Source organism: Amia ocellicauda, chromosome 5 (genome assembly GCF_036373705.1).
Source record: "Amia ocellicauda isolate fAmiCal2 chromosome 5, fAmiCal2.hap1, whole genome shotgun sequence".
In the NCBI taxonomy this organism is placed as follows: domain Eukaryota; kingdom Metazoa; phylum Chordata; class Actinopteri; order Amiiformes; family Amiidae; genus Amia; species Amia ocellicauda.
This window is the reverse complement of record NC_089854.1, coordinates 20,625,897-20,653,229: the sequence shown is the minus strand read 5'-3', so window position 1 is coordinate 20,653,229 and position 27,333 is coordinate 20,625,897. Positions and strand designations below refer to the sequence as shown.

General features: G+C 46.4%; 2 protein-coding genes across 3 annotated transcripts in view; one reads left to right on the top strand and one right to left on the bottom strand.

Annotated features, from left to right (window-relative positions):
- Window positions 1-126: 126 nt before the first annotated feature.
- On the top strand, window positions 127-19,315 carry LOC136749744 (voltage-dependent calcium channel gamma-1 subunit). Its single transcript, XM_066704255.1, has 4 exons — window positions 127-687; window positions 12,037-12,111; window positions 17,119-17,256; window positions 17,350-19,315. Exons 1-4 carry the CDS (start codon window positions 447-449, stop codon window positions 17,580-17,582), a joined length of 687 nt encoding a protein of 228 aa, XP_066560352.1. The 5' UTR covers window positions 127-446; the 3' UTR covers window positions 17,583-19,315.
- Window positions 19,316-24,845: 5,530 nt separating this feature from the next.
- The window catches only part of helz (helicase with zinc finger), a 47,830-nt gene continuing 45,342 nt past the window's right edge, over window positions 24,846-27,333 (bottom strand). For both annotated transcript variants that reach the window (XM_066704252.1, XM_066704254.1), the window contains exons 30-31: window positions 25,784-26,036; window positions 24,846-25,413 (exon numbers count right to left, since the gene is read on the bottom strand). In XM_066704252.1, coding sequence (XP_066560349.1) covers window positions 25,055-25,413; window positions 25,784-26,036 — 612 coding nt within the window. In that variant the 3' untranslated portion in view covers window positions 24,846-25,054. The remainder of the gene's footprint in view (window positions 25,414-25,783; window positions 26,037-27,333) is intronic.

Below are 27,333 nucleotides of genomic sequence, written 5' to 3'. Positions count from 1 at the left end.
TGACAGCTTGACTCACAGCTCACATTAATAGCAGCAGGCCCCCACCCAGCTCCGCAGAACGTGTGGTCATCAAATTTCCTGATATGCTTCAACAGCTGTAGTCTCAATCACACTCTTCTTTGCTGAACGGAGGGTGAGGAGAGTGAGAGAGAGAGAGAGAGAGAGAGAGAGAGAGAGAGAGAGAGAGACACAGCGAGAGACAGAGAGAGAGTGTTGGTGAGGTACAGGGAAAAAAAGAAAAGAAAACTAGGGCACAGTTATCTGGCCACTATTTTTCTTTTTTCTTCTGCTTGTAGAGGAGCGACAGGGACACAGAGAGGGCCACTGCTGCGCGCTGCCGGGACGGTGAGGCCGGGAACTGTGCTTTCGAGAGGGCTTTGTGGAAACCCACCGATTCAGACAACAGCAGAGAGAGCGAAGAGGCTCTCCCTCAAAAAACACAAGCCATGCTGGAGGACAAGACCACCAAGACGCGGATCGCCTTCTGCGTCATCCTCGTGGGGATCTCGGCCATGTTCGCCGCCGTGGTGACGGACCACTGGGCCGTCCTGAGCCCGCGGGTCGAGCGCTTCAACACCACGTGCGAAGCCGCGCACTTTGGACTCTGGAGGCTCTGTAAGAAAGTCATCTTCATTGTGGAGGCTGACTCCAAGACCATGGCCTGCGGACCCCTGAGTCTCCCTGGAGGTAAGGGCCCTGTTGCTACTCACGGGGGCCTCTGGCTCGCAAGACACCGGGGGCGGGGCGGTCTCTTTATTTTCCAAACGCAGGGCAGGTTTTCAGTTGTAAAATTATGCGAGTTGAAATGGTTTACTGGGGGAGAACAGAGGGTAGGGGGCTCTTGTAGCAGAGCCGTGCTGGCAGGGAGCGAACGATTCCCACTGCCGTCACACCAGGGCTGCATCTGTATCAGTCTCGGGCAAAGTCTCCAGTGCGCTGCTCTTGCCAAGCACTGAGGAATGTCTTTACCGATTGCTTTGCTTTCAGCAAAATGCACACATTCCTGCTGCACTGAGGCTGGCGCCAGGCGTGAGGTGAAACTGTGTTCCTCAAAGTCGAAAGCCCTCCTCCTGGGGATGTGTGTCTGAACAGAAACTGATCGTAGTTCGGTCGACTGCAGAAACATCCGCCAATGCAACCTCTGTACTTCAAACACGACACAACAAACTGCAAGAAAGAAATATGGGCAAATACAATTCCTAAAATATATAAATATATGAGATATGGTATATATACATATAGGTACACAGTCGGGGATTAGGAAGAAGCAAATATTGCATCATCAGGAACTCAGACGAGCTTCAGAAAGCTTTTTTTCTTGAACATCAGCACTTCAACAGTGTTAGTGAGTCATGCTCAGCCAAACAGCCCCAAACCTTCAATGTCGCAAACAAGCATTCAGCAGATCAGCACTAAAAAACAAGAACAGGTCTTCCCTGGACTCCGGCTGTGAGGGGGGGGCTGAATTCTGCAGGAATCTCAACATAAAAGCCAGTGACTCTGTGCTCTCAACCTGAGCCACGGCTGGCCATCAGTCACACATATTAGAAACTCCACTGACAGCAGCTGTCATTTATATCTTCCAATTCTGCCTCAAACATGAGCAGTCCGAAGTCATTATTGAGATATATATGGCACTTAGCACCAGTAAGTGCAGCCATAAGTCCTCTGTGTTCACGTAATAGAGCCAAAACAATACCAGGATATTATTCTACATGGATTTAAACACTACAGGAAAGTTGATGAAACGAAAGACTATTGATGTGGTGCAGAACATCGCAGAGACACACCGGGAGTAAACATTCATCTGTAAGGGAATAGGAGACACTTTGACACCACAACACAAGTCAGTTCTGTCTGAATGTGTGTGCCATTTGTCTCTGCGATTAGCAGCTGCGAATGTAGAAAGTGTTAAAAATCCTCTTTGTGTTCATCTGATCCATAATTGGTCAGACACAGGACAGGAAAAGAAAACTGCTTTATTAATTCAAGGATCAAGCCAGGAGAGGAGAGAGGCTCTCAATGTATTTGTTTTTTATTGCAAACCATACGTCGGCACTTTGAAAAAGATAAACACAACAGGCGAGAACACAACACTGCTGCTGAGAATAAACTAATAACTGGAGCTCAGGGTGACTCTGGAGAGGCTTAGGGAGACAGGAGGGGCAAAGACGAGTCCAGCTTGACCACAGGTCCAGGACGAGAGCTTGTGAGACCCCCGGGTGTGCTGCCAAGGCATGGGGGCAATGGAGTCGAGGGCTCAGTTTACCCCGAGCAAGAAGTTCTGCGACTGTGTGAACGGCCACCACAATAAAGATTCCTCTCTGATTTGGGGGTGGGCAGGTATTTTTAGTAGTCCGTAATTTAGACAGACAGAGATGCTGTGAAGGAGACCAGAGGGCCGGGTCCATTCCAGTGACTGGGTGTCTGGGACTCGGAGCAATGCTACCTCACCTTGCGTGATGGAGAGGTGGTAGTAGTGGCGACCAAGGCCATAAATAACTCTCCTGTCCGCGTGCTCTAGTTTATCGCGGCGCCTCATCTTTATTTAGCTGTGAGCTAAAGGCCCAGGCTTTGGGTCTGGCTGCAAGTTAGCTTCACTGTCATTGCCCACCTTATACAAAAATAATGTCAAGCAGGGTTCACCTGGTACAGAAATACACGCAGGTACCAGGGGGTTTCTCCGCCGGCACCGTGGCGCTTCTGTAAATGGGTCAGCCTGCACTATTTTAATGCTCCGGCTATTTGTACAGGAATCCTTGGCATGTGCGACATGGGGATGAGGGTGTGGCAGTGGGACCCAGGCAGATAGGGGGGGTGGTGTTTAGATCGTATTCTTGGCCAGGGAGTAGAAGCGATTCGTCTCATGGTTTAAGAACTGTTGTGTCAAAATGCAGGACAGCATGCGGGACACCAGGGGTGGATTAAACATGTCCGTGTTAAAGTCCTAGAAAGGTTTTCCTTACATGTCTCGTCCAACAGGCCCTGGCTCTCCGTTCTTAGAAATGAAGGTTCCTACGGAGTCTGCTGACACATAAACAATGTCATTGCGTATGTGACTGTTTTATTTGTGTGCGTTTGCTTTTGTGGGGGTGGGTTTTAGTGTTTCAGTAAAAAGAAAAAGGCAATTTCTAACAGCTCAGATTTATATTAATATTCATAAAATCACCCCCCCCCCAAAAAAAAAAACCTATCTATATATATATATATATATATGCGTAGGAATGGTAGCTCAGCAAGGTTAAACCTGCTATGAAAGATTGTCAATAGCTCATTGGATTAATAATGCATCAGTTTGCCTCTCGAACATGTACACTCACACACGCTGAATCAATGGATGTGTTTTGTCAGGCCGGGCGCACAGCTGGTAGTCAGCGCCTGGCAGAAACCGAGATCTTCCCAGAGGAAACGCCTTTCCAGGTGAAGGGCTGCCGGAGTGACAAACTGTTTACACAGCTGTCCGCAGGGAACCGCAATCCTGTCACAGCATCCCGGTGAACCCCAGTGAGGGTCCGGGGGGTCCCAGCTGCTTCTGGTGCTGAACGGATACGGCACATCCTTGCCAACAGACACGGCTGAACTTCAGAACCTCAAGGGATACGTGACAGAGATGGATAGATAGATGGATAGATGGATAGATAGATAGAGAGATATACACTTATCACATAAATCGTTTTAATTAGCTCTGTGTTCCTGAATTAGGACACAATCGTAATTAATCTTCTTCGCCTGACAGAAGGGCTGCTCATTAGTGTCACATTAAATGGTTTATAATTTCTAACTCCAATTACTGTTGCTTTGTTTGGGTGCATGCTCTGTAGCTATAGATGAGCACGGTGCTTTTTATTCTTTTGTGCTGGACTATAAATATGAATATTAAAATAATTAAGAGCAGTCTAACCATCAGAGAGAGCATTTTGGGTTAGCATTAATTATTTAATTTATGTTTAAGACAATGCTTCAAAGAATAAATCAAGATCACTGATAGACTGCACACAAACCTAGCCCCTCACACATAAAAGAGAAAATGTCTAGATCAATAAAATGTTTTGGTCCAAACAGTTCTGTCCAGATCTCCAAGGAAGGGGGTTTATTTGTTCCTCACACTAAAAAGCATTCCACTGGATAAAATTAGGCTTCTTAAATAACCAGCTGTCCCGTTACAATGTACTGAGAGCAGGGTTTGTACCATGAGTGACAGGGCCATGTGTGCCGCACAGAAACTCCCAGCACTGAGCTGATTGCCAACCAACACCCTCCCGCCTCGCAAACGATTATAGGATCGTTCAATTATGGGGGAATTCGTCTTTTGGGTGCCAGGCATGATCTAATTTGGGTTCTGATTCATGTTTATGTTCAGAGACGTTTGTACAGCCAGACCTGCATGTCAAAGGACGGGTGAGGGGTGCGTAGGGTGAGGTGAGGGGTGAGGGGTGAAACCGTATATAATCTGCTGTCTCTGTGAAAGATAACTACCCCCCTCAAGCTTTGTAAAGCTGCTTTAAACCCCCTGCTTGGAGGGAGGGATGAGATGAAAGCCTGTTTCGCACCGCAGGCATTTCCTCTGAAAACCCACGTACTGACATCTGCGATGGGGGCTCCAGGACCTCGAGGCTGCCGTCCCAGCCTGGCCAGCACAGAGTGGCATTTTCACTTGAGCTTTGCATAACGGCAAACCACTACGGATCTGTCATGTCAACAGCTACATCACTTAATAACAATAAAACAAGCCTGGCCTATTTGACACTTTCACATTTCCTAACAACTTCTTGCATTCGAGGAGCTCAAAGAATTCAAGTCTGCTCAGTAAGAGCTGGCTACGGTGGCCCTGAAGTGCAATACACAGGGGCCACCATAGCGGCTGCATTTTCCTCTATCAAATCCAGGAATGCAACTTCCTGACAGATGCTGCTGATTCCCCTTCACTTCCCGGTGGTCTTTCAATGAAGCCCCCATCCGCAAGTGCCCATGAACTGTCTGTGGAGAGATGGACCCAAACTAAGAGCAGCGTTCACGTCTGTCTGTAAAGAAAACAGCCGTGTGGCGTGTCACCCCGTGAGTGGAAAATAGAGCTTCCACTCCAGATTTCGAGTGTGTGCTGAACTGTGCCTACACCAGCAAGGACGGTGTGACGACTCTTGTATAAACACAAGAGTCACTTAATCCTAAGCAACAGAGGGAGGAAAACTGGCCACCCATTTTCTTCACTGGAATTCGCCTCGTGTTTAGAGTGGACATCCTGTATTTTGGTGTCAAAGCAAACGCGTTGAGAATAGCCTGCGCTGAAATCCCCTGGCTCGTCACATACTTTCCTTGGCCCGCCTGAAAACAGTAATTATCACAGTTTTTTTTTTTCCAAAGATCAAAAACGGAAGCACGGAGTGAGTGGGTCTTTGAAGGCTCCCAGTCTCTCCCTTGCCATCCCACCACCTGGGCCTTCCCCGGCACTGCTCAACCCATGAATATTTCACGTGTGGAAATCAGATCCCACACAAACAAATTAACAAAATGATACCAAACCGCTGGGGTGTTGGTGGAGCAGCCCTGAGTGACTGGCCACTGCGATGTTTGTGAATCTACCAGTCGCTTGATGTGCAAACGCTGTTCACTTGCACGGGGTGGGCAAGGGGCAGGACTGCCCCACTCCGGACAATAAAGCGAGCGGTCTGGACCTGCGCCGCCGGTCTCAGCAATGCCCTGAAGACATGAGGCACTAGGGCTCGCTCCGGCAGCTTTGATTGCCCTTGCCACTGCTGGTGCGTGATGAAGTGCGAAAACAACGTGGCGGACTAAGCCTCCAGGAGTGACAATGAAACAGTTCAGAGAATATTAATGTGTTACTGCAGGTCCCAACACAAGCATGTGAGATTGCCAAGTTGGGATACAAACACCTGCCGTTTTCTGGGAGCACATGCCAACACACGCACAACAGGCACGCACAAACACACACACTCTCACTCTCAGACAACACTGCTGGCAAGATAGAGGTGGGGGGGTGTTATGGTGTCTCACCCCCCCATTGTCTAATGATTACTCCCCCTGTGGAAGAGATCAGCAATCTTGGTTGGTCGGGATGGCAGCCTGTTCCTGACACGCAATCTGGCCGAGGGACTCCTGGGAACTTTGACGACTGGAATGCCTTCAAAAAGGGATCAGTCGAGGACAGCCCACACATGCTCTGAAAGGACTCTCCTCTGGTTGCTGGCTAAAGGCCCACAATCTGATTGTGACATCATGGTTCCAGGACAGGCAGGTGTGCTGTGGCAGTTTGGGCCAGCTTTGTCTGAGCGATGCCAAGCTTGAGATTGCCTTCTTCTGTAGTGTTTGTTTTCCATAATGCGATATATGGCTCTGTGTGGCTGTTTGCTGGAAGTCAACCTTATTTATTCCCTATGTCTTGTACTGCTGGGTAGTTCCCTTTAGAAACAACAATGACAACAACAACAACAACAACAACAACAACAACAAATACATTTCAGTCGCCGGCGCTCAAATGCAGTGAAATTACCCTTGTCTTAGAATAAGTTCAACAGGTCAAAATGGCGACTCAAAAACGCAACAGCCGCCGTCTCAGATCATCCTGACTGACAACATCTGACAGGACTCTAAAAAAGCTTCTTTCTTTAATGAAGTGATTAAAAGCAAGCCGATCGGCCGTACAGCTAAGTGACTGTGGTGCAGGACTGAGCGTCTCCATTAATGAAGCAACAAGGTCAATCGTCAGGGCCACACGCGCCTGCCGCAGTCAGCTGGCATTTAGACTCTGTGTACATGCCTTATCAAAGGCACTTAGCAGCCCTCCTCTCCCTTGATATTTCAGCGGCACCAAGAGGGAAACCGTAGTTTAAATAAAAGCAAAGTGGGAAAGAGTATTTTTCATTTCAAAGGTAAAACTGAGAAGTGATGTTAGAGAACTGCTTTTAACCGTTCTTGTGTTCAAGTCCCAGATATTGTAACACCATAGCCCTCCATGCCCACAAAGGGATTTCAGATAAAGTCGATAATTATCATGGCTTCCTAAGCGGTTATCATATCTGCATGGTGGCACAGCCCTGTGTGCTGGGAAAGCAGGGGGTAGCATGGATGTCTGCCCACAGCTGGGCAGCGTGTCGCTCCTCAGGTGAGTCTGCCTGCACAGCTAACCACACACCGATTAAGGGAGGTTAAAGCATGCCAGGCGGCCAGGGGGCTATTTGTGGACTTCGCTGACACTTGATCCCAGGCGCGTGGCAGAGCCAGGGCTCACGGTAGTGTCTCACACACAGACCCCACATACCGGCAGGACTCAGAGATTCACCGGGTTTGCATCTTGAGTGGATCAAGCGCCAAGTGGGACAGGTGTGTGAAAATACTCTGCAGCAGTCATCAGAGTGTCACCCATCCCCGACCAAAACAAGAAGCTTGTGTTTGTTCTTGATTGCCTGCAAATCTCAACAGGAGTTGCCCGGGGTGGGGGCATCTTCTCCAGAGGAAAGCGACTGCTTTTCTACAGATGTGGGGGCCGCCAGGCGTGAACAGGACAGTACCTGTGAGAGTCCGCCGGTCAGTGGATCCATAAACCCCAAGACAATGTAAAGCACCGTGGGTTACAATAATTCAAACGGGACAAATGAGCCGCAACTAAATAAATGATGACACACATTGCAGCGCCACCGAGAATATACTCTAGACTTTGTTATCTGTTCCCCCTTTCCCTCGTGCGTCGCCTGACCGCGGTGTGAGAAACAGAGCCGGCCATTCACACAGGGGCCTCTTCACCACGCTCCCCATTCACGGGCTTATTTTTGGCCAAAGGGGAGGGACAGGGAGGAATCCTGCCGTCAGCAAGAGGAGGTCTATATCTGGGCTCCTTGTGCGAAGACAAGCATCAATGCAATGCCATTCATGCCATCGTACAGGAATCGTTAAAAAAAAAGTTAAATTTGTGCCTCAGACAACTGGTTCATGGATACCCCCCTCCCCCTCCGTTCCTGATCTGATAGTGCACTGAAAAGCTTGTTGCTAAGTAACCTTTTTTCTTGTACTTTTTCTTTTTTTCATTTCGTCCTTTAAACACAGCTGCCATTCGGGTGCTTCTGCCCGGCTCCACTGCAGCCTCTCAGTCTCTCGGCAGTTTATTCTGTGACAGGAGGTGAGGCCCACTGTGGCCCTCTGTCAATCAGCATCCTCCTCTAACCTGCGTCATGTTTCCGCTTTTCACATTCAACAAACGCAACCCTGATGAGACCAAGACATTCGAAAGAAAAGCAATATTGCCATGCTCCAAGCCTGGTACGAAATCAACTTACAGTATATATAGTAAGTGCACTTTCACATCAGCATGGCTTTTAATGACTGGCCTCCTGGCACCCATTCGTCAACAGCTGCACCATTTTACCCGTGGAATCCGCAGTGAAATCCTCCTCGCGGTTTGGCTCCGGCTGTGAACGTCTCCCTCTGATGACTGCAAAGCCTTTACATCAGTTTATAAATTATAAAATCATCATGCCGGCTTCTAAGGCATTTAAAAAGTACAGCACAGCCTTCAAGGTGTGTGGCCTAACAAACTACTTCTGAGGTTAAAAAAAACAGAATAGATAAATAAGCAATAGTCCTTGTGCAGCAGTTACAAGGATTAGCGACATACAGAAAAACCCTCCCTCGTTCTGTGGCTCAGGGCCCGGGCAGCTGAGCTGGGCTGATAGGAGAGGATGGGGAGTCCGGCGTGTGATTTCCTGACACTGCCAGTCCTGTCTCTGTCGCAATAAGCCCATCTTCCTGGGCGAGGCAGGTCTTTAGGAGTCTTGTTCAGAATTACCCTCTTCTAAGCCAGCTCCAGCCAGCTAATCCGCTCATTCTGCGATGGGGGGAGAAGGCCAGGAACACATCCTCAGCAGAGGGGAGGCGAGAACCGCCGAACCCCAGCTGTGAGACGATTAGACAATTACACGGTGCCATTCAGCAAGCTTAGATTTAAACCTCGAAGGCTCAGTTTGAATACTGAAGTTGATGGTGTAGGACCTGTGGTTTACATTTTTTCTTTTAACATGCTGGTACAAAAAAACTAAACCAAAATTACTGCATGTATAAAATACCTTCAGTTATTGTGCAAGACTTGATACAGGTAGTTTTTACGGTTCACAGAGGACTGACAACAGAAGCACAATGGAAGAGGCCAGTTTGTGTGTCACCTGTTGAGTTTGATGATCCTGCAAATTGCGAGATGGGGCATTGAGCACATATGAAGTTTGGCACACTGGGACGAATCCCCTGAGCTTTCAGCGCTGAGCTGCAGTCCCCAGTCACATATAAAATCACACGCCACCGAATCAGAATATCATTTAAGTGAATAAATAGATAAATAAACACTACCAGTCAAAAGTTTTAGAACACCCGCATTTTTCCAGTTTTTATTGAATTTAAGCAGTTCAAGTGCAGTGAATAACCTGAAATGGTACGAAGGTGAGCGGTAAACTGCCAGAGGTTTAAAAAAAATGTTTAGGTTACCAAAAACTGAAAAATAATGTACATTTCAGAGTTACATACAGTGTTACTACACCCTCTTAAGCATTATTTGGTGTGTTACACGCAGCTCTTGTGCATAGAAGTTACACTGTATTCCTACAATGCGCACATCGTTTGAAAGCTTATTCTCTCGGTTACCAGTGCGTTTCATTCTCAAACACATCTGATTTACAATTTCTGTGTTGCCCGCCGTCATTCAGATCCCGGGAGGTGAACGCAGTCTGCTCCGGGGGGGGGGTCTCATTCAGATGGTCACAGATCAATCGATCGGATTTCTTTGCAAATAGGCTTGTTTTGTTCAGAACAACCTAACGATTAATCCAGTATATATTATTTGATGTTCTATCAAACACAGAGAAGTTCAGATCCAATTATGTAAAATCGTTGTGTATTAGTACACTGAGTTTTCCATCTAGACATTTTGTGTGTGTTGCTTCTACCAAAACGCAGATGGTCTTGTTTTGATCAGTAGACTGTCTGGTTCCAGAATATATCATGATTGTCAATATATTCAGAGATTCTGTATTCTGACTCAGACCAAGTATCTTGGAGGGGGGGGGGGTAAATGCGGGGGGGGTAGAAAAAACTAATTTCTCACATCAGAGAATGCTTCACAACGTTAGAAAGCTGAGCGTCTCAGCTTCCTTAGGATACCAAACACTTGGCAAACAACAGAACAGTGAAGAGTACACATGGGATTAAAGAGAAACAGACGGATTTGGTGCCCTTTTACCAGGGTACCAGACGGGTTTGTCAACTTAAGGGGTTCAATTTTGTTAAACAAAGCGATTCCATGATTTCTTTTTATATCCAATGTATTTGTTCTATGCTTTCATTTTATTGATTCAGTACATTGAGACATTAAACGGCGTAAATTTCAATAAAAACTGGAAACATGGGGCTGTTCTAAAACTTTTGACCAGTAGAGTACATCTATTTAGTAAACTTTCTTTTGGTGTCAGCTTTGGTCAGCATCTATTGTTATCAAGGTTTCACTGTCCCTTTGTCCCTCTAATCGTACAGGTATCCCCCCAATTCCACCAGTCCTCCCAGTTAAGTGCCAATCCTAGTACATGAGACAGAGTGTGGAAAAGAGGCAGTAGAGACGAGAGAAAGAAACCCATATGTGTCTGGCCTGCTGTCACCAAGAGGGTGGCCGTTGAGTGACAAATAAAAACAAAAAGCGGACACTCAAAACAGTATCTTGTACGTGGCGGTCACATTGGTCATATTTGTGAGCCCTCAGCCCAACCCTGACTCTAACCCGCGTACAGACCCACACAGGGAACAGGGTCTGTGGGAATCTGTGGACACTGCCTCGAAAGGTCACAGATTAAAATAGCACCCAAAGTCATGATTCTCTCGCCTCGTTGTGAACGCCGGGCTCCCCGCCTCACACCGGCTCCCGGAGGAGAGATTTGGCGGCGGACCGCACTTGTCATTTTCACAGCAGGCTCAACCCCGAGGATATTAAAAAAAAAAGTTTGAGCACAAAATTCAGGCACAGCCACCCAGATTAATATTAATTCTTGCCATTTTAAATTCATTTTTCTCTCCAGAATTGCTAATCCTTTTTGGCGCCCCAGAACTTTCTAAAAACATAAAACAGAAGCTCCCTTTGAAGAGCAAAATGCCTCCGAACGCTGTGGTGAACTCCTGACTGTTTCTCCAAGATGTACGCTCTGTTTCACCGAATTATATTTTATTGATCAGGCGGTGCTCCAATTGCAGGGTATGAATTCCTTGAGCTCCCGTTTTTTAATCATGGGTCGACGCCAGCGATAGATATTAGTGGGAATTAATATGCGTGCGTTTATTTGTACACTTGAACACCACCAGACACTCTTGAGAAAAAAAGCAACACTGTGCTCTTGTCTTTATCCTTAAAATCCCTGCATGATAATTAGCCTGGCACATGCTGAAGCCAATGTTATTCACATGTACAAAAACAAAAGGAAATGCTGTCTAATCAACTTGTCGGATTCTTGCTCTCCCCTATCCCTCTTCTGCTTCCCCCATCCTTCCCCCCATCCTCTCCACTCCTCGGACCGGGATGAGATTCCCAAAGACGCCTGTGTTTATGCAGAGGCAGCCGCAGCTCCCAGGGTGCCTTGCTCTGGGGACGGCTCTGAGATTAGCATAGCAAAGCATGACGGAGGAGGTAGACAGTGCTGTGGCTCCACAGGCTGCTAGCTCCTCGCCTCGTGATGAAAACCAGCCCAGGAGGAGCCCACTACACCATGTGACGAGCCCGAACAGCTCTTCTGTCCATAACGGCACCGCTACAACCGTCCCGCTCGGTCCAATACAGACAGCCCAGACAGGGGCCAACCTTAAGATGGGCCTCCAAACACTGCAATACTGAGTTTAAATCAAAATAACTGAGAGTAAGAACAGGAAAATCAGCCCCACCTGCCCTAGACTTGGTCCTCTGGAATTGGCCAACTTAAGCAAAATGTGTGTAAATATGTGTATCCATTTGGAAAGGTTGGAACATTTATCTGTTGTTTTTCTTTTCTTCCTTCGCTACAGCTCATAACTGCTCCTATTTCAAACACTTCACTTCGGGAGAGGAGGCCGAGATGTTTGAAGTTAAAACCCAGAAAGGTAAGCCCCCCGCCCGTCGCCGGGGAGGATAATCACCGGTTTGCAGGGATGTGACGGCAGCACGCTAAACTGCTGCGGCGCGGCTCGCAGGAACTTGAAGGAAATCACTTGCAAATGCATTTCAGCTCCTGTAAGATCAAGACTATTAGGACGGCACCGCCTGCAAAATGTCTGTCAGCAAAAGACAGCTTCTTGATGTCTGATGCAGTTTAATGTCTTTATGTTTGATGTTTTGGGGCCATGAATAATATTAGACGAGAACGAAGTCTAGAAAGACACAAAAAAAAGAGAAAAGACGTTCAGAAGTCAATTTGTAGATTTGCTGTGTTAAACTGCGCTTCGGTGGATCGCTCGGTGGCGTCCCGTGACCCTCACTGAAATCCTGAAGAGGAGGCACGGGGGGCTCTCTACTGTATCTTTAAACACGGCACTATAAAAATTGGGGAGCACCAGAGTCACAGAGACGTACACATTCGATGAAACCCTGGTGAATTGCATTGCTCTTCTCCACACTTTGGATGGTCTGAATGACAGAACCCAAAGCACATTTGACAGTGAGGTATTCTCAGATCACAGTAGTTTTGCGATGTGATTTTGTTATATTGTTGTTTTTTATTTCACTCAACAGCTATGGAGCTAGCAACACGATTACAATAATCAGGGCGAATAAATTGAGTTTCTCTCCTGATTCGTGTCACTGTATTATCCGCTGCCATTACATCAGTTAATCCATGAGAAACTCAACTCGAAACATCAAGTCTCCGTGAAAATGTGCAAAGAAATTAACTACCCCCCCAGAAGGCGCTTTCTTCTTAGCTTGACTGTTTCTTGAATTGTTTTTTTCCAAGAAGTTCTTCTCAGTCTCTCCTACTTAGTCTGACACTTGTATCACAGTGAGAGGCGAGGCTGGGGACGTGAGTTTGGGCGGGGGGCACATAGTGGCAGGGAGTTGAACGAGGGCCCGTTACTCTGTACTGGTGGAATAGCGCCGAGTCCCACTGCAGCGTCTGTAGGCGGATTGCTTAATTAGAGAGAAATACCATGGGTCAGATTGCACCACTGTGGGCTCAATGGCAGACCGGACAACAGAGACAGCTTGACTCACGACAACAGCTGACGAAACTCTAGCCAAAGACGATGATTAAGACAGAGACATTACAAAGATTTGCCTTTTGAAGTCCTGAAGGATTTTACATGACCCTCACGCACTGTGAGGCAGTTAAAACTGGAGAAACCACCCACGCCAGGCCGCACCCTCCGCCCTGCAGGCATTTTATTAGCATCTCAGAAATGCCCTAAGCCCTAATGGTGGAGCGCCAGCCACCTGCCCGTGAGGTTTGCATGTGAAGCACATTCTGAGCAGCATTCATGACGTGTCACAGAGACACCCCCCCCCATTCATGTCAAACTGAGTATCGCTAGATCCCACATGGGCTTCACTGTCACTTGGAACCAGAGCTGTGCGAGTTGAAGTCTGCTCTCAGGGGCTTCCCCCCTACCTCCATGGAGAAAAGCCCATAGTAGGGTGACCTCAATCACAATCAGGCGCTTCAGCATGATCCAAACACCAACGTCTGCTCGAACACGGTTATTGGGTGGGGGGGACAGGAACACAGTAGATTTAACAGATCTAGCCAGGTGAACTCACATGGATCTCCAAGTAAATGCAACTCCACAGTTTATCTGCCCATTTAATATACTGGGACAGTGTGAGAGACCCGGAGCCGCTGTTGACTGTCTTCTGCTGAAACATTGCCATCAGTGACTCGGTGGTCGGTAAATCCCTCCAAGAGAGAGTGGCATCTGGAGTAAATCTTCTGACTGCCTTTCGAACGGCGGTCACCGGGCCTCATCAACAGCCGAAAGAGAGATGCGCAAGAAAGCGGGGAATGAAGTGAAGATATTTGGAAGCACCGGATGCCAAACCCCAGCAGGACGGAGACTTGCAATGTGTCACAAGAGGCGAGATAAACCAGCTCTTAAAAGCTGGAGAGGCAGATTTATCCGTCTCCATCCGTCATAGTGGGCGCGAGACGGCAGCCACCCCCGAGCTGTGGAGAGGCAGGCGAGGGGGAGTGAAGCCCGCGGGATGATAAAGCTGTCCTCGTTCACCAGGCCCCTCAGAGGTGGAGGATGCGACTCGTGGAGAGAGACGACAGCTGATCAAAGAGGTTATGAGCTGCAGCATTGACACCGCCACTTACTTTTGCCATTCAGCACATCAAGTTGGCTTAAAAAAATTAAAGAATCTGTCGCTTTGTTATCAAAAGCTTTTCTTACTTATTTTTTTACTCCTTTTTACACATTCCTGCGCTAATTCCAAGTGTATACCCCCCCAGATTAGCACGCATCTAGCTGTCAAAGAAGCCGTCGCCTCATCATCATGCTGAGCTCTGATGCCCGTTTTTCCTCATTTGTCGTCTTCTTTTTCCCCATAGCGGCTGCGTCTCTAATGAGCTCGATTCCACCGGCGCCTCAGTGCCTGTGAAGGACCCACATCACCCCTCCCCCATCCCCACTTACTCTTCCAATACCGAAGTCCAAAACCCGTCACTCACTCTTAAAGCTTTTGGTACCGTATCCCAGCATTACCGCAATATCAGCGACATGTTTAACAATCTGTCAGACTGTGCTGTTTTCCAGTTTTAGACATTACTTCTAAAACGCAGAACCAGGAAACATGCTCTGTAAAGCTGTAGTATCCTAAAGGAAGTATGGGTTTTATATATATTTATATATGTGAAAATGATTATTTTTATAACACGGACAAAATATCTTCGTCAACACTATTTTGAATCATCACACACCTTGGCTCACAACCCCAGATAAAAACGAATGAAGGAGCTGAAAAGCAGTTTCTTTTTTCATTCTAAGTGACCTTAAAACTTGTCTGTAGGATTTAGCATCTTCATCTAAGTCTGTGAAATGTAGACCACGGCATTGAGACACATATAGCAATGCCAGGCGTAGCATTGTAGAAAACGTGGACCCACACCAGGCAGTATGTGAGGAACCGGGTTGTGAGAGATTTTACTTAATTATTCACTTTTCATGAAAATTATCACAACTGGCACGTTAGTTAATGTTGTAATTTGGGCTGTAGTATTTCTTTAGTGTAAACTTGATACTGTTTCACTTATTTCACAACCGATCCACCTGGACCCAGAGAACGGGAGGTTCTGATCGGCCCGTATTCTTGGCCCGTTCCTAATTTACCCCTTCAGAGCTCAGAGAGTAGCTGGGGACCAGACTGTTGCTTTGCTTCTGGCATCTTCTGTCACATACACACACAAATCGCAATAAAATCCTGCTCTGAGCTTCTTGTAAAAACTTTACTCCACATCGACTTGTTTCAATACATTGAAAGGTTCATTAAAATGGAAAGATTTTAATTAAACCCCATGAGGTCCCAATTCTGTGGGGGGTAACTCAGAGGGTGGCGTAGTCAAGTACTGGCAGCGAGGGGTGTCACATTAAAAAGATTTACAACAAACACCCAATAGCATCTGACATGAAATAAAAATAAAATAAAACGCTGTATTTGTGAACTCTCAGATGCGTGCCCCCAAAGATTTAGGTGACATCCTCCCATATCCCCTGGGTGTTTTCTCCCTCATTAGTAAAAAACGGTTGAACATGACAGACGTTTGGGGAAAATGAACCCTGGCCTCATATTTCTCTGCGCTGCTGATGAAAGAACAGCCGTTTATTACAATCACATTAAACCATCAGAGCAAATTAACTTTCAGGAATCTGCATTCAGATCTTCAAAACACAAGGCCACATGTGGTCATTGTGACGCTATAATGGTCGCAATGAAAGTCTCATCATCATGCCGATTTTTCAACTGTGCGTATTTTTTCTGTGTATTCGTTAACTTCCTGTGTGTGTGCGTCCTTCCCATCCTGTGTTATCCATCCACTGTGCTAGATGAGTTGACCACTCAAAGGACACCGTATCTGCATGCTTGATGTTTTAATTGGAAATCCTCAATTGACTTCGTGATGAAAGCCTCCAAATGCGACTTAAAAGCAACTTCAGTACTCCACACTGGGCAGCACAATAAAAAGGCATTCATTCCCTCTTCGCTCGTCTCGCATGGAGGGAAGCCAAGCTTTTCACTGTAGGAGCTGAGGCACTTCTCGGAAACCCAAATACAGGCATCTGTGGAATATGTTTATGGGTCAGGATTAGAGCTGCGAGAGACGTAAATCCGCTCAAGGCTGCAGGTGACGGCAGCGGAGACACAGACCCCACAAACACGCATACACAACACGCACACAAGCTACTGCACAGTAAACACTTTATTTGTCGTTCTCATGCTGCAGCTTCATCTTCAAAACCCCAGACTTTTTCATGGCCCAGCGCTGCGTGACATTACAGTTCATCAAAGGCCACCCCTGACCTTTAGCTTTAGTAGCTGCCGAGCAGAGCCCCGCGATTCAGCGGCTCTGTGACGGCACCAGCCTGGCGCTGCTGGGGGGAGGGGGCGGCCCCACTCGATTGCGTCACTGACCACAGGGGGCCGTGACTCCAGCACCTGGATAGAGCAACAAACCCAACAGGGAAAATTCACTTAAAAGAAGTCAGTCAATCAATCAGTCAGGCATCGAGTCTGCTTTTCTTTCAAAGAGTTTTAAGCGAGCAGAATCTCAAAACATTTTTCCATTAACATATTTGCTTCACAAGTCAGGCTGAGGACAGGGTGAAGACAGCGATATATATATATATATATAAAAATAAACCCAGCAATCCTTGTGCTGAGAGGCAGAATAAATGAGGAGAAATCCGAGACATTCCAGGTAGAGAATTCAAAGACTGAAATTTCAAGGGTCTGTCAGTGTAGAAGCAGCAAAACCTCACAGAGAGCTGCTCCCAAAGGGACGAGCCCGGACCGACCCGGTAGAGTCTGCGACACCAGGAAGCCCGCTGTAGAATACAAAACAATGTGGTCTGTGTGTGGTGAAGACTGTGATTAAGAATTGCCCTCTCTGTCCTCCTGCACAGAGTACAGCATCTCGGCTGCCGCCATCGCCATCATCAGCGTGGGCTTCATGATCCTGGGAACCATCTGCATCCTGGTGTCCTTCAAGAAGGGCATGGACTACCTGCTCAAGCCAGCTGGCATGTTCTTCACCTTCGCAGGTAACAAGGTGGCGAACACTAGATGAGTATCCCGCACTTTGTTGTGTTTTTGTCACTCTCTCACACACAATCCACTGCCCTCTGACCCCCCAGGCCTGTGCACCATTATCTCGGTGGAGGTGATGCGCCAGTCGGTGAAGCGCATGATCAACAGCGATGAGACCATCTGGATCGAGTACTACTACTCCTGGTCGTTCGCCTGTGCCTGCGCCGCCTTCGTCCTCCTCTTCCTCAGCGGCATCGCGCTCCTCCTCATCTCCATGCCCCAGATGCCCAGGAACCCTTGGGAGACTTGCATGGACGCCGAGCCGGAGCCCATTGAGTAGCGCCGCCCGGCCCAGCCTGACCCAGGTGCAGCCACAGCCATGGCACCGCCAATCTCATCCTGCACTCCACGTCTACTTAGTCAAAGGAAAAACAAAAAAAGATCTGCTCAAGGATGGCAAGGGAGATGTTGAGCGACAGTGCTAAAGAATAGAACAACATTAATACTCAAAACCTGCAATGAACTGGTGTAATAATTACTTAAAGGTTATATGTCTTTTTTTCCTGTTAATCAACTGTTTCTAACCTGATCGTTGAGCTTTGTTTTGTAGCAGGGGAGCATCTGTCAACCCCTCACACTGACGCGGTGATCTGGTGTCCAGACACACCGCTGTCGTGAAACCTCGTGCCCCCCTACCGTGTCACTCCCTGTCGACGCCGTGCCCCCTCGTCTGGCTGTCCACATCGCAAAAATCGCAGAAGCATCTCGTTCTGCAGCTTGGGGCGACTCTATGAAAGTTATAGCCCTGAAGCATTTTAGTAATACAAATGCGATTTATTTTTGCTTACTTTCCTATCCTTCACTCTCTGTCTACTTCTCTTTTTAAACTCGACACAGATCGCAGCAGCTGTAACGTTACACACTGATTTGAGAAAACGGTGTCAGACGATCACTGCTGCAGCAGAGAGGCTGCCGTCTGCGGCCCATGGACCGGTTCGGTTTTATCTATGGGGGGTGCGGAGCTGAATGCTAATGCCTGGGCTTCAGTAACAACTGAGCACTTGTGAGAGAACTGGACAGCATTCAGTATCTGCAGGTGCAGATACACTGGCACACGATTCAATGGGTTATAAAGTTTCTTTTTACAGGAAACAAGCGGGCGTAATTCCTTTTCTTTTCGAGCCGGCATTAAGAATCACATGGCCATTTTTTGGGGTACTTTTTTAGGCCAGGATTTGCAAAAACATTAATAAAAAAAAAAAATTGTTTAGATCTGTCAACAGTTTGTGATAAAAGCCGATCCATCCATTTGGTTTGTATTTTCTCATCCTCCGCTGAAAAGTCATTAAAAAGCAATATTTGAGGGGATATAGGATATTTCCAGTCCAGTCTTCATTTAAATCCTGTCACTGCACCCCCATTATATTGTACACTAACTTGAATATGCATCTCATTCTCCTAGATAACTATCTAGATGTTTTAAAGTGCAGGTTCCAAATGCAGACGATCTTAATTAATTCTATATAACTGATGAATTACTTGTTTTTTTGTTTTCCACAGCAGGTGGAAGCACATCAGGCCGACCACAGGCTGCACGGCAAGTAAATGAGGTGTAAATCACATTAATTAGAGATCAATTAAAAGCTGTAGAAATGTGCTTTACACCTCACTCACCTGTCGTGCAGAATTCAGCTCTGATCTGCAGGTGGGCTTTATTTCCCTCCCCAAAACGCTTTAACAAACATGACTCCTCTGGCTTTCGCTTAGCAAGGTGTCCTGTTGGGATGATTTCCTCCCCCAATGATGTTTCTCTGAATAGATGGGGTGGGAGAGAAGATGCATCTTACATGACCGTATAGAAAGCATAAAAGACGCACAAAGCATTAAACCTGGTTTGAGCAGCTGTATTTTTCTCTCAACGGTTATTTTGGCATGCGACCATACAGAAGTGTATCTTAGTGTAGGAAACCAGCTGTATTTTCTTGTACTGGTCACTGTAATGTATCTATGCTTTTAAATGTATTTGTAATGGAAATAAACACACAGAGCACAAACAGGTATTGACAAACTCTCCTCTGAAGCCTCTTGTCTGTGTCACTCCACTCCACTAACTGCAGGGGGGGGAATTGATCAAAACATGCTTTGCTGCCTCAAAAAAGGGAAAAGCAATCATCTCCCATTTTCTTTTTCCTGAGCTTAAACCAATTACAGTTGATGAGCAGCTAAAACTTTTAGACCCAGAAAAAATTTACAGAAACTTTTAAGCTGAGGGTCAAATCAAGGAAAAGTTACAGCAGCTTTCCAAGGCCAGGTCCTTGTGCTGGATGTGGGAAAGAGGGAAATGTCAGAGAATAATAAACCGAATAAAGAATAAACAAACCTGCACTTTCCGAAAGAGGAAACACTGATATGCCGATAGCGTTTTCTTTTTCCATCAGCCTGCAATAAAGGGCCTTGCTGAATCATTTATAATGTTTTTGCCTTATTCAACCGCAACGCCTTTGTGCGCAGCCAAGAACGCACCTTCACAAATCAAACGCACAAATCGAAACGTACAGAAGACTGTATCCAGGCCCCCCACCTCGCCGCGCGGATGAAAGGGAGAAAGTGTAGCGATGTATAAATTAACGTGTTTGATGCAGATGTGAAAGAATGAGAGTAATTAAATAAACACAGCTCGAGCGTATGGCGAGTTAATTGCCATTCTGGGCGCGCAGGCCGGGTCTGCCAGTGGAGGGAGGCCGGCTTTGTTCTGTCAGTTACACGAGTGGAGCAGCCATGCGGCACTCAGGTCTCCCGCCGTCGTGTCTGCTCGGTGGCAGGTGCCGCTCAGGTGCCGCTCAGGTGCCGGACGCCTGCTGGGCGCCAGGTTGCTCGGCGGGGCTCGGAGTGACGGTTCTTCCTTCGCCGGGTGTTTGTTGGTCTCCCTGGCAGCGATGTTCACTGAGCGGTTCTGATCCGCTCTCAGGATGTGGCCCAGCCATCGCAGTCTTCGTTTCTGCGTCTCTAGCAGGACGTCAGGGCTTTGGCTCTTGACAAACAGTTCTTGCTTGGATGTCATCGATTTTGTCACTGAAATGTAATTGCACCCCCCTGGTTAATTTATTTACAGCAAAGCACAGAATGCTCCTCACAATCACCAAAGAGTAATAAAACACAAAACTGACCAATTGGGTTTCCAATAAAAACACTTTTAATAGTGAAACAAAAAATTGAGAAAAAAAAAAAAAAAAAACTTGTTTTTTTCCCACAGCAGCTTGAAATGTCTAAAGAAACCACCACCAATTAAAGCAAAAAAACCAACAAAATAAATAAAAAATATATATATAAAAAGCTTTTTATCATTATTAATCCACTGTGAAGGAAACAAAGCGGTAAAGGGGGATGTGGTGGAGATGCCATTGACTGGGGGGACGGGAGGGGGCAATAGATCTGTTTGAGGAGGAACACAATGGACAGCTAAACATGACAATTTCAAACGACAGAAGGCCGAAACACGATGTTAACTAGCTGACGCTGGGTGGAAAGCTGCTCCGTGCTGCTGAGGGAGTTTCACACGCATGGCCTGTGACCCGCTCTCCTTAGCCGATCCCTCGCTACCCATTGCTGGCTCTCTCTCTTCTTTCTTTCCATCTTGTTCTCTCTGTTCATCGGTGAGGGAACACGCAGTTACAAACAGACGAGACGGAGAGTTTTGGAGGTCAATTGTAGTAAGGGGCTATAAGGAGAGGCAGTGTCGACGGGCCCCTGCCTGCTCTGGACCGATACACAGCAGCCACACAACTACAGCTTCGACAAACGGGACAATTAAAGCAGTTCGCTCATTTGTGTGTTGATTTTTTTTTTCTTTATTTAATGTATAGTTGTTGTTTTTTTAAGCCTAGCAGCATGAATTTAAAATAATAAACTATCAAACTGATCTCTATGAACTTCAATGCACACTGATGAGTCGCTGGGCTGAGCTGGGACTGTGAGTGAGATGATATTTAAAAACTCTACCGACCCCAGGGGGGTACGAACACGATCTAGATGAAGCGCTTTTCGGGGTCAGAAAGCCGCAGAAAGCAGAAACGGCACCGAAATCTGACAGAACCTCAAGCAGTGACCTTCTGAATAATGTCCGAATTTCACTTTTAAATCCCCCTCTGCTATTGTGGGAGTTTTGCAGGGAACGTTGCTAAACATTATTGTAACTGGGAGACAGAACCGAGAGAGGCGAAACATCTCTCGATGTCGGCAGCGCAAACGCTGAGTGAAATGAACATGAGCAGAAATGTGCTGTAGTCGTCGTTTGTGACTCTGGGTTGGGACCCCCAGCACCTTCCACAGTGTGGGGGTGACAAATCCCTCAACACAGTCAGACAGGGGAGCAGCTTCCAAACCAGCAGAATAATCAAATTTAAAGATTAAAAAAAAAAAAACTCTATTGCATTGTTCATCAACATAAAAGTTAGTAAAATATTAGAATTCTGATTTATAATGTCACAATGTAATGTAAACATCAAATAATATACCAAAATTGTATCTTCTAGGCAGAAAAATAATCTAAATGCTGCACAAATCTAGATAGTATTGGAGAAGGAGCGTAAAAAAGCAGCCAGGTCACACGTATCCATGCATAGTGGGGTGGGGGGGTACAAAGCGATCGCAACGAGGGAGAAGCCGTGAGCGGCGCAGGGCATGTTCACGGCCCGTCTGGAAAACCCATAGAAAATAAAATACACTACGAAATAAAAAAAACCTGGCAGCTTGTGTGGAAACCCCGAGTGCGTCCCGCACCGCACCGGCGCCTTTCCTCGACGCGGGTATGTGCCTGTGAGCGCGCGCGTCCTTGTCCGAGGGGTTTGTGTTGACCTTGTACAAAAGAAGTCGGTTTAAAAAGTTCTCCTTTTTCTGAAAGAGTCGCTCAAGTGTCAACAAACCCGTTTTTTTTTTTTTTTCGTTTTAAATTTTTTTTTTTTTGCTTTTTTTTTTTTTTTTTTTAAGTCTTTATATTTGTACATAATTAAAAGGGTATCTTTAGGTTTAAACAGCTACTACAAAAGTGCCTCCCCTGCCCTCCCTCCCCATACCTTGGTTATAAAGAAACACCTACAAAATGCACATTATTTACAAACACACTGCGCAGATGCCAGTTCACGTCTTGCAGTTTTTAAGTGAAAAACGAGAACCTTACGTGTGAAATGACAGCAAAAGATTGAAAACTAAACACGCTTGTTTTTTCCCCAACTTTTGTGATCCGACATCCAGAGGAAACATTTTTTTTGTTATTTCTCTTTTTGTAGTATATTCCCCCACAAAAGCTAGTGTCTGAGTTCCTGTGTGTAAAATAAGCATCATGGCAGCCAGTTTGTAACGCATTCAAATTAAACATCGCTATTCTTTCCCCCTGTGAAGAGAGAGAGAAAAAACAGAACTGACCAAGAACTAGCTTTTAAAAATAGCCTAAAAATGAAAAATAAATAGACACATTGTGATGGGAATTGTATTGCGGGAGAGACGCCTGGATTTCATCTCGACTGGAGCCGGAGCTCAGCTTGACAGGTGACTTCATATAGAAAAATAGTTTTTTTTTTTTTTTTTTTTTTTTTTATAAATTTTTTTGGTTGCAAAGACGAGCCACAGTGTCTCAACAAACGCTCTTTCCAATAAGTATATTCTTGAAATAAAACCTTTAATCCACTTTCAAAAGCCCCCGAATTCACCCCAATTGAGTTTCCACGAAGCACGGCGGTTAATTTCACTAGAGGTAACAAACTCACACAAGAGCCGCTGTTTCTCCACACAGAGCAGCCAGTTTCAGGACGTTGACTCAAGCGGTTTAAATGCAATGACAATGTAACGCAAGTAAATAAATAAAACTGCCTTTCTGACAGGAAGAGCACAATCAGGGTCGCTGGTCTCCGTGCCGTCCTTTATGTATATATTTATATTTTGTACAAGCAGAGGTTCACAGGCCAACAGTAACTGAAACAAACACACAAAGCAAAGCCAGTTTTTTTTTTTTTCCAGTTTCACAATCGTTACTCCCGATTTTCTATTGTATTTTTTATTCAAACTGTGCTGTACCTGCTTAGTGTTCTTAAAAGGCTAAAAATAAAATGAAATCAAAGAAAATAAAAGTGCTCAGTGGAAATCTGGGAGAGTGTTACTCCAGAGCTGACTAACGAAACGTGCCTCATCCTCAACACACGCCCAAACTCACAACCAGGGAGAGACGACGGACTGCCGAGGGCTCGTATCTGCAGTGTGTCCTTCTCGTTCACATATTTGTTCGATGTGATTTAGTTTTGTATGATCAGACTGACACATTAAGACACACGAACACAAAAAAAAAAAAAGAAAGAAGAAAACGTAAATCAGACCGAAAGCAGTTTGCTCTTTCTCCTTGTCCACAGTCCGTCACTCGCCTCGCCTCGACCGCCGGCTCAGTACATTACATGCTAACTGCCTTTTCCAGGGGGCGGGGGGGACCCGCAACGGCAGCAGCAAACAAAACCAGACAATGACACTCGTGGTCTCCCTGAACAGTTTTAATTACTTCTGTCATGGTTTCGATTTTCCACAGCTGCTATTTCCTCTCTCCACCGCACACCCTGTTACCTTCGCCGACTGCCCCCCCAGATCCTGACAGGACCACTAGTGAAGCCGCTGGGTGCCCCCCGGTATCTCGACACCCTCTTCCGTCTCACCCACTAAAACAACCAGCCCCGGCGACGACAACGACGCCAACAATCACTCCACGTGCAAATCATACGAACAAACGTTTTTTAAAAGATAGAAAATGTCTAAAATCAAAACCCCGAGTTATGAAACACTTCCTGTGACCCTAACATTGCCAGATCTGATTTAGGGATGCATTTATCATCTTCCCCAGGCATGGAAACACACAGGCCATCTCCACACGATCGTCAAAAAGAGCGCACCTCGAAACTGAACGTCGCACTCATTGAATCGCATTCATTGCAACATTGTGGCTCGTCTTGCAATTTTTTATTTTTTCAGTTTTTATTTTATTTTTTCGGTTTTGTTTCCAATATTCTTCTATTCTGTTGTCGAATTACTTTTCCTGCAGAGGACACTGTGCATCCGCCGCTACACAACCTGTTTGCTAATGTCGACGCTAACATAGTACAGTGAATTAATTAGGAGGCATACATCTTTTTTTTTGTTTTCCGTTTTTTTTGTTACTTTCTTTTATATGTACAGGTTAGGCAAAAGATAAGCTACTTCTATACAACTTTTTTGCACCGTTAACCACTTGGCTGCTACAGAAAACGAAACACAACCTTCATACTAAAAGAACTAAACATTATGGAAACGCAAGCCAGAAAAATCACTTCCACGATTAACAGTTTTGTAGGTGGATGCAAAGAGAGCAAACACAGTTAAAGGATTGTCCAGCAGCGAAGTGGTCAACCGTTGTGTGTTTTAATTTTTTTTAATTTTTATGTTTTTTTTTGTTTTTGTTTTTTTTAGTTTTTGTCATGTTTTTTTTTCTTAATTTTTTTTTCTTTTTTTTATATATATATATATATATATATATATATATATATATATATATATATATATATATACATATATATATATATATATATATATATATATATATATACACTTTTTAATCACGGATATGTCCAACTGTAAAAGAATTGACAAATGCTAATGCAAGTAAAAAAATTAAAACGCAAAAATTCTATCTATAAAAACAACTTAAAAAAGCACTTTTTTTTCCCATTTTTAGTTTTAGTCTTACTTTTTTTTGTCTTCGTGTTTTTCTGTGTGTGTCTATTGGTGCGTTTGTCAATCTGCTTATTTAAAGTAGGAGTAATATCCGTTGCTACTCGTCGAGCTGCCGATGTTCAGCTCCTGGATCAGGGTCAGGGGGTCGCTGTTCTTCTTCGCCTGCTCGGGCAGCGGCCGCGGCTTTGGGGGGGCGCGCAGGGCGCTGGCGTAGGACATGGTGGGGGGCTTGGAGAGGCCCGAGGACTGGGGCACCCCGGCTCCGGCGCCACCCCGGACCGGCTCCGGCACCGGCTGCTTGTTGGGCATGAGCGGCGGGAACTGTCCCAGGTGCTGCAGCGAGTTGAAGTTGAATGAGCCGCTCAGCTGCTGCGGGACGCCCTCGTTCTTCAGGTGCTCCTCCGCCGAACGCACGGCCTTAGAAGAGACTGGAGGGCGAGGAGAGAGGGAGGGGAGAGAGAGAGAAAGAGCAGGAGGGAGGGAGGGAGAGAGAGAGAGAGAGAGAGAGAGAGAGAGAGAGAGTCATTTACACTGCAGCTGTAAAATACAACTAAAAACAATCCAGTTCTCTGTCAGGGATTTGAGCGTCTCTCCTCCTTTTTGTTTGTTTGTTTTAATCGGGTTTGACAAAGGGTTGAGCCTGATACTGAAGTCTGTTGTTCTTTCAATAATCACAATTCCAGGAACAACAACAAAGAGACCCTGATGAGCCGAGGTGGCGTCTCCACATTAACCACCAAGATACCCATTGAAGGAGGGGAGTCGCCGAGAAACAAACATCAAAGCAGAAACCCCTACCCATCATGTCCCGGTGGGGGACCAGCCGGTTGGCGCCGTTGCATGGAATGTTCTGGAACGGGACAGAGTGGTTGGCGCCGGCCCACAGTTCGGCCGACGGGTAGCCGTATGAGAGGTGGCTGTTGTGGTCCTGGAGCTCCTTACACGCACCGAGGCCGCCCGGGACCGTGGCCGCATCCTCAGGGTAGGGCTGCACGGAGGTAGAGGAGATTCTCCTTTGGTACAGCGGCCGGCCCGGCCCCCTGGGCTCATACTGCAACACAACACACACAATTGGTTGATGACTCAAAACACTGAACCCACAGAACGTGTCTGTCTGGAAAGAAGTGAACAATGAATCCAGTTAATTGTTTAATTAGCCCAATTAAGTAGCCAAGAGCTTGGAACAAACTCCAGCAGACACTGCAGCCCCCCAGGACTGGAGTCTGACACACCTGAGTTATGACTACTATCACAAGGGAAAGGGGGGTTTGATGGCAAATGTTGGCGGCATATTTCAGGTTAGGCAATTAAAAGTCACACGTTGTGCTTTCGGGCCTCAACACACTCCATCTCTGCCGCCTACAATCCCCGGCACGGCGTCCACGTGGTCATGTATACCAGGCGGCACATTCTTCAAGATGCCTGAAAGGGGGTTACAAGAAAACCGCCACAGCCCCCGACTCAGACCCCTGCAGGTTGCTGCCCGTGCCGGTTAATGAGTGGGTAATACATGGCAGTGGCATTCCACTCCAAAAATGTTGGAAGGGACTCATGGTGAGAGAGGATGACTGTTGCCCCCGACACACTGTAGGACCCCCGACAGAAACACCCATCCTTCACTGACAAGGCAGTGAAATGGGGAAGGAACACTTTACACTCTTCTTTATGACACACACACACACGAACAATGCACCCCGGTTTAAATGCTCCGGTTGGGTTCACTGCACATAAGCCAGTCCAGCTCTCCATAAGGCGTTCGTCTCGCATCTGTCAAACTAACAAGCTACACAACCAGAGAGGACTGGGCTTCATCTCTACAAACTGGCTAGAGCACAACATCCAGAACTGACTAAAATCCACCTTCTCTAGTTCAGAAAAAGAAATCTCTCTCACACACACACACGTGCCAGCAAAATTGTCAACTAAAAAGTTATATATTGCATTTGCATTGCTTTCTTTGTTCAAACAACTCTTTACTGAACATGCAACACAGGACCGTAAAGGGTTAATGAAAAACACATATTTCAGTTCATTCTTTCATTCATCATATATTTATATAATCCTTTCTGGTATTAAAACATTAGTATTTTCAAAATACACAGCTTATACACCTTGAAAGACCAACACACAGACTGACTGAGCTCAGGATGTGAGAATACATTTTAAACCCGTCCCTTCGTGAGAGAACGGGTCAGCGCCGATCCAGACCAGAGTGAGATAACGACTCGCATGCATGTGCCGTTTGGTGTCTGGTCTCGCGCTCACAGGAGCAGGTGCGCGCCGGTGGGTTCACCCCCGAGCAGCTGCACACACTGGCACTGTGTGGGCCGCAGGCGGGGGTGTCACAC